The 18,970-nt window shown below is 38.9% G+C and overlaps 1 protein-coding gene across 10 annotated transcripts in view; it reads right to left on the reverse strand.

Annotated features, from left to right (window-relative positions):
* Positions 1–18,970, reverse strand: part of eys (eyes shut homolog) — a 259,849-nt gene that overhangs the window by 143,388 nt on the left and 97,491 nt on the right. For 4 of the 10 annotated variants that reach the window (XM_061690335.1, XM_061690334.1, XM_061690333.1 and 1 more), the window contains 8 exons: positions 17,100–17,263; positions 16,701–16,954; positions 14,653–14,757; positions 9,939–10,061; positions 7,069–7,182; positions 2,952–3,074; positions 1,176–1,289; positions 477–710 (listed from right to left, as the gene is read on the reverse strand). In XM_061690335.1, the coding sequence (XP_061546319.1) occupies positions 477–710; positions 1,176–1,289; positions 2,952–3,074; positions 7,069–7,182; positions 9,939–10,061; positions 14,653–14,757; positions 16,701–16,954; positions 17,100–17,263 (1,231 nt within the window). Of the gene's footprint in view, positions 1–476; positions 711–1,175; positions 1,290–2,951; positions 3,075–7,068; positions 7,183–9,938; positions 10,062–14,652; positions 14,758–16,700; positions 16,955–17,099; positions 17,267–18,970 lie in introns of all 10 variants that reach the window. The other 6 variants (XM_061690329.1, XM_061690328.1, XM_061690336.1 and 3 more) reach the window with 4 other exon arrangements.

The following is an 18,970-nucleotide window of genomic DNA, read 5'->3' on the forward strand; positions in this document are numbered from 1 at the left end:
ACTTTTCTTGAACTCGAGCCATTTCTTTTGAAAGGTATTCATAAGATGAGTTTGAAATAATATTCAAGTGCTTTGAGATCATAGTTTGGGGTGTATTTAGGGTATACACTACTCATTTAGAAAATTATAAATATTGCGGTGGAGTACATTCATATTTTTTTAATTCACGAAGGCGCTTGGTCCATAACCGCCGTGAATAGCCAGGGTGCTCTGTATACTGTACATAGATAAATAACTGTGGCCGCATATGGCCACACAAATAATGTAAGTTTCATCAGTAGTTGGAAGTCAGCTCAAATCCTGATAAATGACACTCATATGAGAGTCTTATGTTTTGTGCTGTTGTTTAAGCCTGGTGAGATTAGACATCTAGTGATCGAGTGGAATAATTAACCCTGGAGTGTTTCTACTATGATCACTGTTCAATCAAATGAACCCTCAATTGAAAACAAGTGCTTGCTGGATACTGGAGCTACCTGGTAAACAATCACACTTGAAGCCTGTCCAAAGATCCAAGCACGTTGATCCGTGTTGACACAGGCCATCAACACATTGGTCAATGGGTGTTTCGCAGTGTGGCCCGGTGTAGCCATGTTGACAAACGCACATGTAGCTATTTGCAAGACCTTCACAGTGGAGAGTCCCGTCAGGGTCACAGGCATAGGACACACATAGGCCCACAAATGAGCAGCAGTCATTGCCATCGTGTCCTGGTTGGAGGAATACGTGAGCTCAAAGGAGCGATGGATGTGAGGCGCTGCGCCATCGAAAGCATCCGCCTGACTTCCCACGTCTGGCGCACATCTCAGATTATGATTTAATAGCATTTTTTTTTAACCTTCCGACAGAGTCACGTAATTTATCTAACCAAAACCTGGCCACTAAAACCAGAGAAGGTATCCCAGCGGCAGTACACAAACCTGCAGGACAGATGTCGTTTTCAACGGCTGTTATAAGCTGCTATAATTGTTTTCTACGCAAAATAACATCTGATATGCAACACTAGCAGCTGTCATATAAATGACTGTGAAACTTAAGCATCAATAGAAAATGAGCCTACATAATTGTAATACGAAAAAGTTAAACATTTGTATTGAACATATAATATATGTACATACATGGCAATATGTGGAAAATTATCCAAAAAGTACTTTATAATAAACTATTGCAAATACCTGGTGGGCAAATGCATTGTAATTCTCTGGTTAAGTCATGGAAACAGGTTCCTCCATTTTTGCAGTAGTCAACATCATCTGTACATGCTGAGAGAGAGACGGAGCAATTCTTTCCTGAAAAGGAAAAAATATTTTAGTACAATGACAATGCAAACATGGTCACCTTACTGTATGTCACTCTGACTACAATTAAAAACGGCAGATTAGAAACGGGTTTTTCTTCTGATTGCAATATGATATTAAATCTTTAGTCTTGACATTTTTTGAGTTCCAGGAAGTTGCGAGTTAAAACCTCGGGATCCCCCTGGTAGAGCTGGATGAAGTGGCTGGGGAGAGGGAAGTCTGGGCGTCCCTGCTAAAGCTACTGCCCCCGCGACCCGACCCGGATAAGCGGTAGAAAATGGATGGATGGATGGAAGTTGCGAGTCAAAACCTACAAAATTAACTAAAACTGTAATAAGTGAAGAAATAAAAAAACTTCTCACAATAAAAAGATTGCTTATCACTATGTAGCTGAAAATAAATGGAGAAAGATGACATGGGGAACTCAATTATGAATCTCAGTAACTCATACTATCACTCAACTAGCATGACGTCGGGTGTACAATATACTGGAGCAGGGTCATCATTTTTCTTTGTTATTTATAACAGTGTCCTCTCACAGCCTGAAATAAATACTACTTATTTGGTATGGTTTTCATCTCCTTTAATGGACTACATGATATAAATAAAAAAAATTTAAAAACTGCCTTGTTAGTGCTGCTCAACATGTTTTCACAACCCTTTATGCGCTGCAGATATAGAATGAAAATCTTTTGCCATTAAAACACTTTGGCTACAGTATATCACTCAAGATTGCATCCATCCATTTTCTATACAGCTTTTCGTGTTCAGGGTCACAGGTGAGCTGCAGCAATCCCAGCTGACTTCAGGCAAAAGGCAGGCTACACACTAGACTGCTCGCCAGTCAATCACAGCACTACTACTCAAGCTTCATCAGTAAATTCACATGCTTTTGCAAGTTACCCACAAATGCCAATTTTCTACTGGACATGCTATGACATTTTGAAAATAATAAAATATTCAAATGATTTAAACAAAAATGTTGTTAGGGCATCATGTTTTGCAGCCTCAACTAATGGTATCAACAGTGATATCATAATTGAAGTGCAATTGTCCTGAGATACTGACACACAAGAGAAGGAGGCACACAGGCAACACTGCAGAGCGGTACAGCTGGAGGAAGAATCCTCTTTATGTTATTCATCTGAGTTTCACTTTTCATGAAAAAAAAAGAATTATGTTAATGTACTTTATATAGATTGTAATGGCGAAATCCTGCATGATTTTCAAATCCCAGACAGATGCTATTTTTAGGTCTCAAAAAATGCATGTGTCGAGGTAAATAGTCACTCTAATGTTTGCCATGTCTATGGAAATATTTGGTGGTAGAACACGCCGTGGATGTTGTGTCTACCACTGAAATGCAATTCTTTGTATTAAAAGATGTGATTTCAAATAAAAATTACAGCAGGACTTTTTATCAAATGCCCAACAAACTGCCTGTATTTTAGTGTTGATTTAAACATGATACTTTATTCAAACCATACACAATGTCACCCGTAATTGATGGTAGGATAAAGATCTAACAACTTCAAAAGCATAAGAAAGGATTTTTCTGTGCATTATAATACAACCACTAAGATGATTAGGAGAGTGGCGGATTCATCATATTCATTAATACCTAAATTATGAAATAGATATACTGTAACTCACCAACAAAGCCCAATGCACAGATGCACTCATAGTCTGCAACCAAGTCAATACATGTTGAATTATTGGTGCAGTACCCATGGATGCATTCATCATGATTGATTTCACAATTCGACCCCTCAAACCCTGGAACGAAGAGAAAGACAAACAATAGAAAAAAATACTATCAAAGATGTTGTGTAAATGTCATGCTTGAAAAGATGCCCAGTTCGTCAAATATGTTGCCAAACAGAGGTGATTGAGTATTCATGCCTCACGCAGTGCGACACATCTCCTTCGCATATGGTTGATCAGGTTGTTGATTGTGGCCTGTGGAATGTTGGTCCACTCCTCTTCAACGGCTGTGCGAAGTTGCTGGATATTGGCAGGAAATGGAACACGCTGTCGTATACGACAATTCAGAGCATCCCAAACATGCTCAATGGGTGACATGTCCGGGGAGTATGTTGGCCACGCAAGAATTGGGATGTTTTCAGCTTCCAGGAATTGTGTACAGATCCTTGCAACATGGGGCCATGCATGATCATGCTGCAACATGAGGTGATTGTCGTGGATGAATGGCCCAACAATGGGCCCGAGGATCTCGTCACGTTGTCTTTGTGCATTCAAAATGCAATCAATAAAATGCACCTGTGTGCGTTGCCCATAACATATGCCTGCCCATACCATAACCCCACCGCCACCATGGGCCACTCGATCCACAACGTTGACATCAGCAAACCGCTCACCCACACGACGCCATACACGCTGTCTGCCATCTGCCCTGAACAGTGAAAACCAGGATTCATCCATGAAGAGAACACCTCTCCAACGTGCCAGACGTCATCGAATGTGAGCATTGTGAACTGCAGCCAGGTCGAGACTCGGATGAGGGCGATGAGCATGCAGATGAGCTTGCCTGAGACGGTTTGTGACAGTTTGTGCAGAAATTCTTTGGTTATGCAAACAGATTGTTGCACCAGGTTTCCGGGTGGCTGGTCTCAGATGATCTTGGAGGTGAACATGCTGGATGTGGAGGTCCCGGGCTGGTGTGGTTGCACGTGGTCTGCGATTGTGAGGCCGGTTGGATGTACTGCCAAATTGTCTGTAATGCCTTTGGAGATGGCTTTTAGTAGAGAAATGAACATTTAATTCACGGGCAACAGCTCTGGTGGACATTCCTGCAGTCAGTATGCCAATTGCATGCTCACTCAGAACTTGCGACATCTGTGGCATTGTGCTGTGTGATAAAACTGCAGATTTGAGAGTGGCCTTTTATTGTGGCCAGCCTATGGCACACCTGTGCAATAATCATGCTGTCTCATCAGCATCTTGATATGCCACACCTGTGAGGTGGGATGGATTATCTCAACAAAGGAGAAATGCTCACTAACACAGATTTAGACAGATTTGTGAACAATATTTGAGGGAAATGGCCGTTTGTGTATGTTTTTCATCGAGTCCAGCTCACAAAAAATGGGAGCAAAAACAAAAGTGTTGCGTTTATATTTTTGTTCAGTGTGTATGTATGTATATATATATATATATATATATATATATATATATATATATATATATTCAGGTATATTTAGGCTTCTCGCCCAGATTAAACTGGGATAAGCTCCAGCACAGCTGCGACCATAGTGAGGATAAGCGGTGCGGAAAATGGATGGCTGGATATTATACGTATACTGTATATAGCCACCGGCCGTCACTGCACTACAAAATTGCTCCTTAGGACTGACACAAATTTGTCATCCAGTTATTTTGTGCATGGATCTATGTACTTGATTAATATTTCTGTACATTTCACATTTCTAGACGGAACAGTTAATGCCATGATGTGAAAACGAGTGCTGCCAATTATGACATTTTATCCCCCATAAATATATTGGAATGCATGGTCATGCTACAAAATGACCATCATTAGCACTGTCACACATAGCAACTGCAGGAGGGCCATGACGAATGCTGGGCCATCAGCACTATTGGTGCAGGTCAAATACTCATCATTTCATCGTTTCTCAAACTGACCATGGAACCAATTTCCATTTCTCTCCGAGTCATAAAATTTGACAATTATCCCGACTTCATTAGAAATGCATAACAGGCTTAACCTGCAATAGAGGTTTAATCAGAACTATGACTCCAAGGTAAGACCAACTGGAGCAGAAATGATTGAGAAAATACCTGAGATTTATTAGTGCTATCCGTAATGGTGTGAGTGACTATTTTAAAATGAATGAGTGCATATGATGTGATGATTACTGAAATGTAAACCCAACATTTGTTAACGCCGCAAGTAGTCAATTGCATATCAGCACCCCACAGGATGCAAAACATGTTATTGAAAACAATTGCCAACTGAAGCAGCAATCATTGTCATCATCATCATTATGCACTATAAAACACAATTTGTTTGAAGAATGGTTTGCTTTCTAATCAAACATTATCGCAGGTCGACTGATTTGTTCCTTCTCATTGGCAAATCAGGACAATGTTTGTTTTGCCAATTGGCGGTTAAAAGCAAGTATAACTCCTTCAGTTGGGGATACGAAGCAGGCACTGTTTTGATTGACAACGAATGGTCTGTTTTCATAAACATTGATAACTGTATTTCAGTAATGGGTGTTTGAGTTGTTAATGTTGATTAAATGAGCTTTGAGCAATAAAACATTTCTTTATTTTGGTGATTCTTTTTCTCAAATAAGGTCTGTAAATGCATAATTGTGGCAAATGTGGTAGATTGAGAGAAGAGCAACAGCAGAGTCACAAAACCATTGTAAGCCATAAATGGGACACTGGAGTCCATGAGCCCAAACATCATCAGAATAATTTCAATAATTCTCTACTATTGGATAATTGGCACGACCAATGATCAAAACAACAGTTTTCAGTACAAGGTTGTGATCAGGTGTGTAAACGGCATGAAATCTATTGATAATTTAACACATTGTAAAATTTACTGTAGCTCTCTGTGTCTTATCGACCGCCGATTTATACGGCCTATCTGCATGGTTATACCCTATTGCAAGGGATGTTACATTGTGCATCTGCTTAGGTGTTGCTTCAGCAATCATTTGGCATTTTACCCAACTAAACAACAAAATTTAACAGGCTTTAGGGTTAATGGCATCTATATTAACGCCGCCACACTTAAGTCATATGCTTCTTTTACCGTCTGGAAGCAGCAGAGCGTGTTCTACAGGGATACAGCAGCCAATCATAGTGCAGCGGCGCGTGTCCTGGAGCCAGTAATATTGGAGCAGGGCGTGTCCTTCCAGGAAAATGCGCGGGATTCCTAATAATGTTGGACGTTCCCTTTCCGGTTTGTCTTCATTGTAATTTGTTTCGTCTTTTGTAAAAGTGTTTCAGCTTTTGAAAATTTGTTTTCTGAAATGTAAAAGTACTTTTGGCTTTTGTTAATTTGTTTTCTGAAATGTTAAGTATTTCACAATTTGTTATATTGTTTTGCACTTCCAGGCCACAGTAGTTAGCAGGTGTGCAACCTAATTTAACCCAATTTACATTTTGAACCTTTAACATTCATCCAGTCAGTTAACCTTTGCAAAAAACAATTATCCAAATCCAGCAGCTGAAGTGATTATTAAGAAGAATGGAAAAAAAAAAAACTCCCAATAAACTCACTCAGTTGGTGTGCTTGTGGAAGCTTAAATTAAATTTTCCAAAAGTAGGTCCTTATATACAGTATAAACATTTACATGTAGGCACAGCGTGCCACAGCAATCGTGGCCAATCACTTTTGCCCATCCAGTCCCTCTGCGTTGTCTCATGTCCATCCCGATTTGTCAACTACAGTTCGAAACATTATTGCTATGGCTGCCGAGAACATAATGTACACCTAGCATTGAAATCAAAATTCCTCTTCTTTTGTGTTACACAAGCTATTAACTGCCAACCTTTGTTGTTAGACTTGACTACTGCAAGCAAAATATCTGGAACTGCATCTATATTCTTCTTCTTATTATTATTATTTAATAACATCTTCCCTCACATGTGTCAGATAATAATAACTCATGATACATGAGTGTACATTGTATAACTGTTGAATGATGTCTTCAGGGGTACATTGTGGTTGTCTACAACCTTATAATGTATTTCTAATCACATTTGACCTTACCCTCTGAGCAGATGCAGTGATATAGGTCTGTGCCATCCACACAAACACCATTATTCTGGCATGGCTTTGACTCGCACTCGTTGAGATTGACTTCACACAATGACCCTCCAAATCCTGCAACACACGTCAAAACCCCCCAAAAAACACATTTCACAACCAATCCAGAACACCATATTTTTGTTTGGCTTTAAAAGCATGCAGTGATTCCAAAAGATTGCGAGGCGCACACACGCCTGCATGCATCCGGCTCAATGGATTATTAAATCATGTTAAATTAGTGCAAGTTATTTATCGTATTAAACGAGGCTGAGCCAGTGATTTCAAGATCAAAGTACATCAATGCAGAAGGGATACTGTATGAAACAAATAACACGCATGAGTGCACTCTTACACACATGCACACAAGCATGTGCACACACACGTACACAGCCAATTAAAGAAAAGCTTGTCAGTTTGGCAGGTTCAATGTGTGTGTGTGTGTGTGTGTGTGTGTGTGTGTGCGTGCGTGCGTACTCTTCTTACAAAAGCAAGAGAGCAATTGCCAGTGAGGAATTTCACAGTCGTCCTCGTTCTAACTTTATAGTTGGTAAGTTCTGTGTGGTTTACATTGCCATGTGAAAAGAAATATATATCCCAACTTTCTTTTTCCTGACATGAAGCTCACACCAGGTGTTGGTGTGTTCCAAAAAGAACTAAATGATACTTTTATTTTAAAACCCATTTTTTGAGGTACAGATGCAGAAATTGCCTTCAGGGAAACAATTTTTTCATGATGACATACTTATTTTCTCCATACTTATATAGGCTGTTTCAGTCTCAGGCTTATCTTAATACAGTAATATACTGTATATACCTGTATATCAAGCACAGGCAGAATAGTGTTGGTTCTGATGTTTAGCACTGGGTCTTTTTTAGCGCTTTTGTTCCATTTACCATTCGCTCGATTGGACTCTTCGACTCAGCTTCAAAATAAGCAGAATTGGTCAATTCATGGCTCAAACACCTGTTGTGAATGTTACCATTCCAAGGAGCCTTGTTAGATAAAAGCGCGTTGTGCAAAAAAAACTGAAACAATAAATCAGTTAGACATCTGCATTCAAAAGTCAAGAGAAGGTCAAATAAAGTTGATCTGTAAAGGTTATAGGACATTTTTTGAGATTTCACTTAAAAGTCTAATATCCCTAACTTTTTGGAATCCAAAAAGAAAGGCCTGAACTAAGATTCAAACCCTGAACTTTATAACTGTCAGCCAGATGTGCCAACCACCACCTCTCTGTGCCGCTAGTTATAATTTTACAACAATTAATAATGTTAGAATGTTACTTAAATAATGAACATATATAGTTAATAAAGGTTTTATCATGGCAGTATTTGTGACGTTGCAATACATTATTCCTACTACAAAGGGAAATTCTGTTTTGAAAGACAACCAAATTGGTGTGATCAGCATCAAAGAATGGATTCTCGTTGTACGTTGTGGTACCACTCTATTCATAATATTGCACCTCTTATCAATTCCCTGATAATCTGATTGAAAAGCGGGAAAGGTTTTGAGGCTTTGAGGCTCATTGATGTTATTCAGTGTGAGAATGTGAGTCAAAAATGTGACAGTCTACAGTAGAGGATAGGAGAAATATGTTTTGCAGCACATTAGGCTAGCAAGCATTTGAGAATATGGGTGCCAAGCTTGCCCTCCTGAAACATCTAAGGCAAGGAAATATTTTAGAGTGTGCCCTTGAGAGGTGATGTGGGACGGCAGCTTGCGGCAAGTTGCTTTCATTTACATAAGAAATCACTCACACTCCTTCAATTTGACATATGGCCAGCATACGTGAAACAGGAGTAATGAAGTCTCCCAGTAATTGATTTGGTTGCATGAACTTCTACCAAACAGAGTAGAGAAGGCTTAAATATGAGCTTTTGATAGGCAACATAAAAACTTTGTACTGTAATTACAACTTTTGAATAAAGTAAACACAGTATGATAACGGCTTCATGCCACATATGCACACAAATACACACGCTGCAATGGAAGAAAATGCAACCCTGAATCACGTTTTGAGGCTCCGCATACAGTATTATTTTTTTTCTATTGAAACTCAGAAACATGGCACCGCGGCGGCTATCGTCTGGCAGGATCTTACACTTAGTACCAGCATACACATTGAATTGTTTTTTTGTTTTTTTTTTAGCGAAAGCTTGTGTGCACTTTTGATTGGCTGTTACGTCTATGACGTTTTAACGCCTTCAACAATGCAAATTTGGAATCGCTGAAAAACTAGTGGTCCACAGTCGGCCACTCATAAAAACTAGTTGCCAAAACCCGCACACTGTGCGGCAGTTAAGTCGGATTTGGCCGTGTCGCTCGGTGTACGGCAGTAACTATAGCAACATCAAGAACATTCTGATGAATGATGAACTACAGTATACTGTACATGTATGTATTGAGAAAGAGCATGAACAATTTTTGGGTATGGAACCTTTTTTTTCCCCCGCCAAAATGTAAAAAACAAGGAAAAAGAAAACATACACATAGATCAATACCTATTACAGTTGTGACAATTGTTTGCTTAATTTTCCAGCCACAAGATATCCTATTCACCAAATAAAAATAAATGATTTGCAGGCTTTCAGGTGCACACCCAAATATGGCATGAAAACCTAACCATAAAGCTACAACAATGAAAGTGGACCCTTGCATATAATGTTAATACAACAATAAACAACTATCGGATCATGAATGCGTTACTATCCTAGAATCTCACAATGGCCTGACTTAATTTTTAAAACGTAAAATTATTATTATTATTTATTATATCCAACCAGGCCATGTTTTAAGTGCATAATTTCCATCCAGGGTCTTTGCATACCTCTTTCACATATGCAAGATACATTTTGCCCATCCTTTGTTTCCGTGCATATTAGTGTCTGTTCAGTGCACATCCCAAATGCGCAAAGGTCAATATCAATGGAGCAGTCTTTGCCCTTGAATCCTGCAATGACAATAGATTGACAATTAAAATTCAAAGAACATAGAAAAAACATTGTGCAACACATAGATGTATGTGGCTGTGTGTTTTATAAGGTAAAGACACGTTTTAGCACATTCATGCATTATAGATTTTTCCCTTGCAATCTAGCTTCTATGTATGCAGTATGTTAATTGAGCGTCTCGTTGACAGTGACCCACCTCACCACACTGATCGAGATCACATTTATCTGAGGCACCAAATTAACATCTGAATGCCACTGATCAAAACCAAAGTCAATATCTATTGTTGTAAATAAAATACTGGCCGATGGGGATACGCATTACATGTCCTTGTCTCAATAAAGATGCATTCAAGGGTAATACGAAGACAAGATCGGCGATTTCGGTTTTCAGAGAAAGTCACTGAATAACTAAATCTGATACGACGACTGGACCAAATCAAACTTTTTTTTTTTTTTTCCAAACACAAGACCTTCAGATTGTGCACTTTTCTAACATTAAAATCACTATGCATGTTAGGGTAGTTGTATGTAACATGTATTGACCTTCTATCCAACCTTATTCCCTGCGTTATACAGTATATTTCTTCTACTAGGTAATAGCTAACGACTGATCCCAACTGAGTTTTTCTAAAGTGCTTAATGTCCAATTGTGCATGTAATTCACTCCGCAGTTAATGTTGCATGAAGGAATGTCACATTTCCAGTGTCACAACACACTGTTCAACCTGACATGCTGCGCAACTCCACTGGAAGCACCCAACTTGATCACTTTGTTTCTTAAAATGTAAAACTGTCAAAAAAAGATATTCTATGTTGTTTTGTTACGTCCATTAAAGGTCAACATGCAGCGACATTCCACAGTTAGAGTATCAAGTGCTTCAAGTCATCATATTTTAATAGTTATTTTAATACCATCCACTGGGCTCACTATACATCTGCTTTGTAGAGAAGATTAACATTGATGGCTGTATATCACAGTTTCCACATTCCAGTGATGACTGCTGTTGTTTATTACCACCACTTAAAGTGATTTTGGGCTTACCTCCTCACATGTTAACATCAAATATATCGAATGTGTATACCGGTACAATAAATCAAGATACATTTACACAAGCCTGTGTGTTAGGGTGCATTTTACCATCTATTTAACTATTTTCAGAATTTGGACTTGAAATGTTTTGGTTGAACAGCAGGCAAAAATCAAGGGATGATATCATCATTCATTGGGATAGTACTTGTCCCAGAATTCAATTATAAATTGTAATATCACATATTATTCTCATTTTAACCATGTTATTGACCAATTTGACTGCATCCTGAAAAAATTCCATTCGTTATTTGAATCTTCTTATCGACACAACACTAAAATATTCTAGACTTTATTTTACCCAACAGTGGTTTGGCATGTAAAAGAGAAAAATAGACCAGTACTATACAATATAGAAATAAATGAAATACACCAGTCATGTTAATTCATAAACTGAAACCACACAGGAAATGATGGCCATGTGGTCTGATTTCTCAGGAAGACACGAACAAGCTCGACAGATCCCCCGCCCACACCCCGACCCTAATTGAGTTTCTGAAAAAAGATAAGCAGATTAAAAACACCTGTCTATAAATCTGTCGGTGTAATAAACCAGTAATGGAAGCTTCACTCACACATTGGTGTTCTGTTTTTGTCGAAATGTAATTTCTGGGAAAAATGCAGGAAATTAGTAAGAGCAGATAATCCACAGTGATGGATTTGTTCTCTCTTATATGTCGTAAACACACCATGTAAAAGGTACTGTGCAGGGTTCAGGCTGGTTATGAATTTATTATACAGCAAAACGTAGTTCCAGGAAAAAAACGACAAACAACAAAGCAGTAAGAACATTGCATTTAGAAAGAAATTACAACTACTGTATAAACACCAAACCTAACTGTATCGAACATGTCAGGAAGCATTTTATTTTCTAATATTTCGACTTTCAATATTTATAATCGAACATGACATTGGACTTAAAATGCCAAATAGTGCTGGAAGCAGAAATGCGACTCGTGCAATCAAGTGGTGATTAAATACTTTATTGCCAGAAGGAGTCGTCAAATCAGCTATTTGCCAAAGAATGCAAAACAGCCTTCAGCTATGGGCTGATTACAGACACTTTCTCGAAGAACACTTGTTATGGAATATATGACACGTAGTAAGTATAGTTTTAAAGCAAGGTGCGAGTGATAAATGTTGAAAAGGAAACGGGTACGGACACATTAGCCTAAGCAAAAGAACCAGAAAAACTTTAATTTATTTATTTATTATTATTTATTCATATGATCACGTCCAAATTATGTCCCAAAGAGCTATAGACATTTATTTGTACTATCAAGCATGGAAGTTCAAGGTCCGTCTTGAAATGATTTTACTTTAAATCTGTGTTAGTGAGCACTTCTCCTTAGCTGAGGTAGTACTGTACGTCCACCTCAGAGGTGTAGCGTATCAAGATGTTGATTAGCGAGCATGATTATTCCACAGGTGTGCCTGAGGCTGTCCACAATAAAAGGCCACTCTAAAATATGAAAACCAGTCAGCATCTAGTGTGACCACCATTTGCATCACGCGGTGCAACACACCTCCTTTGAAAAGACTTGATCAGGGTTGTTAATTGTGGTCCAGTCCTCTTCAATGGCTGTTATTGGCAGGGCGTGAAACATGCGCTTTATACACCATTCCAGAGCCTCCCAAACATGCTTACGATGTGCAAATGCCGCTCATGTAAGAACTGGGATGTTTTCAGCATCCAAGAGTTGTGTACAGATTCTTGCAACACGGGGCTGTGCATTGCCATGCAGCAACATGAGACGATAGTGGTGGATGAATGACACAGTAATGAGGCCTCAGGATCTCGTTAATGTAGTTCTGTGCGTTCATAATGCCATCAATAAAATGTGCCTGTGTCTGTCTGTAACATTCGCCTGCCCCTAGCATAATCCCCCGCCACCAATCTTCAACGTTGACATCAGCAAACCGCACACCCACACAACACTATACTCGCTGTCTGCCATCTGCTCTGGACAGTGCAAACTGGGATTCATCCTTGAAGAGAACACAGATGTAAAGTGCCAGACACCATCGAATGTGAGCATTCGCCCACTCGGGTCAGTTGCGACGATGAACTGCAGTCAGGTTGAGATCCTGATGAGGACGACGAGCATGCAAATGAACTTCCCTGAGACAGTTTCTGACAGTTTGCGCAGATATTCTTTGGTTATGCAAACTGATTGTTGCAGCAGTTGTCTGGGTGGCTGGTTGCAGATGATCTTGGATGTGAAGATGCTGGATATGGAGGTCCTGGGCTCTTGTGGTTACATGTGATCTATGGTTGTCATATCAAATTTTGTGATATGCCTTTGGAGACTGCACATGGTAGAGAAATGAACGTTCAATTCACGGGCAGAAGCTCTGGTGGACATTCCTGCATCTGTGATGTTGTGTTGTGTGATAGAAACTGCACATCTTAGAGTGTCCAACCTAAGGCACACCTGTGCAATAATCATGCTGTCTTATCAGCAGTTTCATATGGCTCACTCGGGCGGTGGATGGATTATGTCAACAAAAGAGAAATACTCACTAAAACAGAAGATTGTTTGTTTGTGAGCCGTATTTGCGAGAATTAGGCATTTTGTGTACATAGAATAATACATAGATCTTTGAGTTCAGCTCATGAAAAATTCAAGCAAAAACAAGTGTTGTATGTAGATTTGTATTCAGTGTATTGTGGCAGACTACAATTTCTGACTTGATATTCTTCAACAAAAATAAGATGTAAAATATTTTTTCTTTCAACATATTTGTATAACCAGCCTGTTCTTTTGGATGGTATAAGACAGGCGTATGAAAACTCATTTTAGTCATGGGCCACATCGTCGTTATTGTTTCCGTAAGAGGGTCATTATGACTGAAGCAAACTATTGGATAAATAGTTTTGAAATTAGAAGTCAGTAAAAAAATAAAAAAATGAAACTGTATGTTTAACTATTATTCAATGTATTTTAAAAGGTGGATTGGTAACAAAAAATGTTAAGAAAAGGGAAAAGTGAAGACAATTTTCTATTTTGGTATTTTAGCAAGGCACAAGAAGTGGCCACATAAAATGATGTGGCAGGCCAGATCTGGCCCACAAACTTTGAGTTTGACACTTGTGATATAAGACTTTTTTCCAAGGTCCTTGAAGTGCTTTTACAGTGTTGCATCATTCATCCATTCACACAATGATGAAAAGAAAGTAATTCACCACAAGGAAGTTGACCTTTGACTATAATCCACCAGTGTATTTTAATCACACCAACATGTTTCATATTCATTTTGTTACCCCCGTTGTTATTTCCCAGTAAACGTAAGTCGCAATTTCCATGTAATGCAATCTGTAAAACCCCACGTCATGTGAGATGACAGTGACTATGACCAGCGAGGAAATGAGTACAGATGGGAAATAAAAATCCCAAAAATAAAACATTAATTTATTGCAGACAATTTTGGATAGGCATAATTAACAGCATTGTATTTTTGTAAACACAGTCAACAATAATACACATCTAGTTAGCACTTACCAAGAGGACAATGACAAATGTAGTCATTTATCAGATCCATACATGAGCCACCATTGAGACAAGGCTGTGACCAGCAATCATTTGCATTCTCATCGCATCTCCTTCCTGTAGGGTCGAGACAGAAATAGAATAGATAGAAATTAATGTCCAATTTTAAATGGGCTTCACCTCACATTGACTGCTGCGAATCAATATCATAAACATTCACCAGACACTGAAATTCAGATAGTTGTACATAACAAGCTACTCAGAGCTATGTATCCACTACCGGGTAGAAATAAATATGACTACAACATTTGAGCATTACGTATTTTGTGTTCAATTCCAGTAAGTGTGTGTATTCTTAACATTTTTATTATTTCTATGTTGAAAAACAACATCTGGGGTAGCAGGTAAATCTATTTTTAATCCAACCTAACGAGATTTTAGTTCATAGATAGATGTACAGTATTTGGCATTAGGCTAATGGTTGTTTATTGTATATCCATAATTAATCGCTCTTTGATACCTTTACAAGAAACACAAGGAATTCCGGATATTTCACCTGCACTGTCCAGTATCCAGGCATTTATTTTGCAGTCACACTGGTTGAATTTTTAAAATGAATTCAAGCCGCTGTATCATTTCGGATCGTATCATTTTAGATGAACTAATATCGTCCTTGAATCGAATTGGCAACCGCGAATCATGATACGAATCCAATTGTTGTTCAACTTAATCTTTACACTCCTAATACATATGTATTTATTGCCTTTCTACACTATGTGCTTTTACAATGTTGTCACATTCACCCATCCACATAGGAATAAAATCAGGTGTCCAGTATTTTTCTCAAGGGTGACATGACTGTACCGATGGGTCAGCTCGTCGAACGAGTTTTTTTAAAATTTTTATTTCTTTTTAAATTTATACCAGACCTATGCTACCTCCATTATGCAAAGCATAATGGAGGTAGCATAATGGAGGTAAAGCTCATATTGTTAATGAATGATAACAACCTTGTAGGTGCACATTATGATATTTTGACATTTTTAACATCATTGTAATCCATTGTCCTCCTATGTATATTGTAGAAATTGTGTAAATAAACAACTACTGAAAGCATGTTTTATAACGGCATGTTTTTAGAGTGTCTCCTTTCTCCTCCTTCCTCCTTCCTAACATACTTAGGCTACGCTTTAGTCCATACTGTCACCATTTAGGAGTAAAGTCTCTTAAAACGGTGAAGAGGAAAGATCACTGAGAAAGGTGTAATTTGAGTCTGATTGACAAACATTAGGTCAAAATCGGGTGTCTAAATTATTCATGGGTAATGGGGTCACTGATATGTAGTGGTTCAGTGCCCTGACTTCTGTGATGGCAGTGTGGGTTCAGTTTCCACTCATTAATAGTGTGTATGTGAGTATCAACTGCTGTCTGTCTTTTACTGTATATCTCTGAATGACTGGCAATCAAACCAAGGTGTAGTCTGCCTTTAGCCCACAGTCAGTTTCCTGTAACCCTGAACAGGCCAAGCAATACACAAAATGGATGAATGGAGTACAGATTTTAATGCAATATATCAATGCAATACTTTGATGTCGTGAGCTTGATGGAAATCCTCCATAAATGGCTTTAAAATATCCAATCAGTACCTTGCTACATGTACATATACATGAACATAGAAAAAGTGTGTTCTCCCTCAATCACAGACATTCTGGACAAGTCAGCAAAAAAATATCCAAACTTTAAACATACAGTGATGGTTGTGTAATGATAGATTCCGTTTTTGGCACTAAAGCTATTTATTGTGGTGTATTTTCAGTCAATACTATTAATGCGACTGTCACAGACATTAAAAATTAGAACAATGAGAAAGGAACAACAACTAACTCACCAGAGTGCCCCTCTATCATTCCACATCACACACAGTAATGACTTAACAGTTACATAATAAAACATTCCACTGAAGATTGTGATGTTTTATATCCAATAAAATTCCGACTGGCTATTTATAAATCAGAAGATGAAGATGGAAATGCCAAATTTATAATTAGATGTTGTCTTACCTTCAAACCCTGGGGAACAGTGGCATTTATAATCACCAACATGATCCTCACACGTAGCCCCGTTTGCACAGGGGAAGGTGTTGCATTCATTTGTTTCCTTCTCACACAGGGCCCCTTCAAATCCAAGAGTGCAGCGGCAGGTGAAGTTCAACTGCTGGTCCACGCAAACCCCATGCTCAGAGCAGCCATGGTCCACGCAGTAATCAATGTCCTCTTCACAGAAGGAGCCAGAGAAGCCTATGGGACATAGGCAGCTAGAAACAGATGAGGAAAGTTCCTTACTGCTGTATAGTATATCATGAACTGTTGTAACTGAGACAGAAGAGGATGGTTAATGTCATGGGCTTTGACACTGCAGCACCTGGGCAACGCAAAGGCGATCGAGATACGAAAACTCACCTATAGCCATCAATTTCATCCACACAAGTGGCGCCGTTTTGACACCAATGCTGAACGCAATCATTGACATTTGTGCGACAGTTATAGCCCGACCAGCCTGGGCGGCAGATACAAGTGTAGCTGTTGCCGTTATTCAACACACAGTGCCCTCCATTGGCACATGGCTGCTGAAAGAAGACAGAGTGGTTAGATAGAGATGACATCTGTAACAAACAAAAAACAAAACAAACAAAACAAAAAAAGCAAACTTTTTCTTGTATCATAATATCTTACATTGCGCCGGTCAGGAATGTGTGCATTATGTCACAATACAGCTTCTAATTATTTTCTCCTCCTGGCAGCCTGAGAATGAGCCTCATTACTGGGACATGATACTCATGAATACTGATCTGTGCTTTATACTCTATTCACTTGCTATTTCATGTTCCATCTAAATCATGTCTTACAAGACAAGATCACTGAGGGCAAAAGTTAGACACTTAAAAACACAGATGTTACAAAGAATTCATCCATGTCTGAATTGACTAAAGTTCATTCCATCTGAAGAATGCTCCCGTTCCATGTCATCTTAAAATTTTACAATATTGATCAACACTGAGGCGGCACAGTTCTGAGGACCCGGGTTCAAATCCGGCCTCGCCTGTGTGGAGTTTGCATGTTCTCCCCGTACCCGCGTGGGTTTTCTCCGGGTACTGCGGTTTCCTCCCACATCCCCAAAACATGCATGGTACGTTAATTGAAGGCTCTAAATTGTCCGTAGGTACGAATGTGAGTGCAAATGGCTGTGTCCTGCGATTGGCTGGCAACCAGTTCAACGTGTACCCCGCCTTCTGCCCGCAGTTAGCTGGGATAGGCTCCAGCATACCCGTGACCCTAGTTAGGATAAGTGGTGTAGAAAATGGATGGATGGATGGATGATCAACACTAATGGAATTCACTTTTCAAATCTGTTTTTTTAACCACTCACAAACACACAGATCTAGTTTCCAGTAGTGCCTGAGCACCATGTATGTTATTGAGATATAGGCAAGGGAGAAACCGTATAGTAAAGCAATTTATAGATTTGATGTCTTGCTCAAAGTCACGTTGAGTTGACAGTGCTTAGGGAGCAGACAAAAATCACTCCTACAACATTTCCATGTTTTCAAACCTGCTACTGTCTAGTTCCCAAGAGCTCCTGCAGCTAAAATCTTAATTTCCATTACCAGGCCACCTGTTTGAAAACCATTAATCCTAACCACAAACTTAAACAATATTCTGATCCCAATGAATGACATCTGGTACCTGCATATTGCAAAAATCTAATTTGATATCTTCTAATTTGTTATAATTTGTTTTGCAGAGACATTATCCAATAATTGATATTATGAATGTGTATTTCACTCATTGCCATTTGAAAACATGATTTAAAAAATGCACTTGTTAATGTGATAATAAAGTCTAACACTGAAACAGAAGTGCTCCGATGTGTTAAAATACTCTAACACTCTATTCAACAAAGTATCCCTTATCTTGGTAAAGGTTGTGCACAGACTGGAACCTATCCCAGATGATATAGGGCAAAACATGGAATCCACCCTTGACTGGTTGTTAGTCAATCATCAATTATTGAGTGGTAGTTCTATGACAGCTACCCATAAGTCATCTGTTTGGACCCTTAAACTCTCAATGGCCCTGAGAGAATAACAACACCAAAAATCATTGGTAGTGCAATAAATAAATATTTCATCCATTTTCTACACCACCTATCGACGACTTGGCGTCGTAGGTAACTGGGGCTTATTCAAGCTGATTTTGGGTGAGAGACTGGTCTCCAGTCAATCGTAGGATACGAACCTGTATAAACAAACAATCATTCACACTCATATTCG

Source organism: Phycodurus eques, chromosome 11, assembly GCF_024500275.1.
Source record: "Phycodurus eques isolate BA_2022a chromosome 11, UOR_Pequ_1.1, whole genome shotgun sequence".
Classification (NCBI taxonomy): Eukaryota; Metazoa; Chordata; class Actinopteri; order Syngnathiformes; family Syngnathidae; genus Phycodurus; species Phycodurus eques.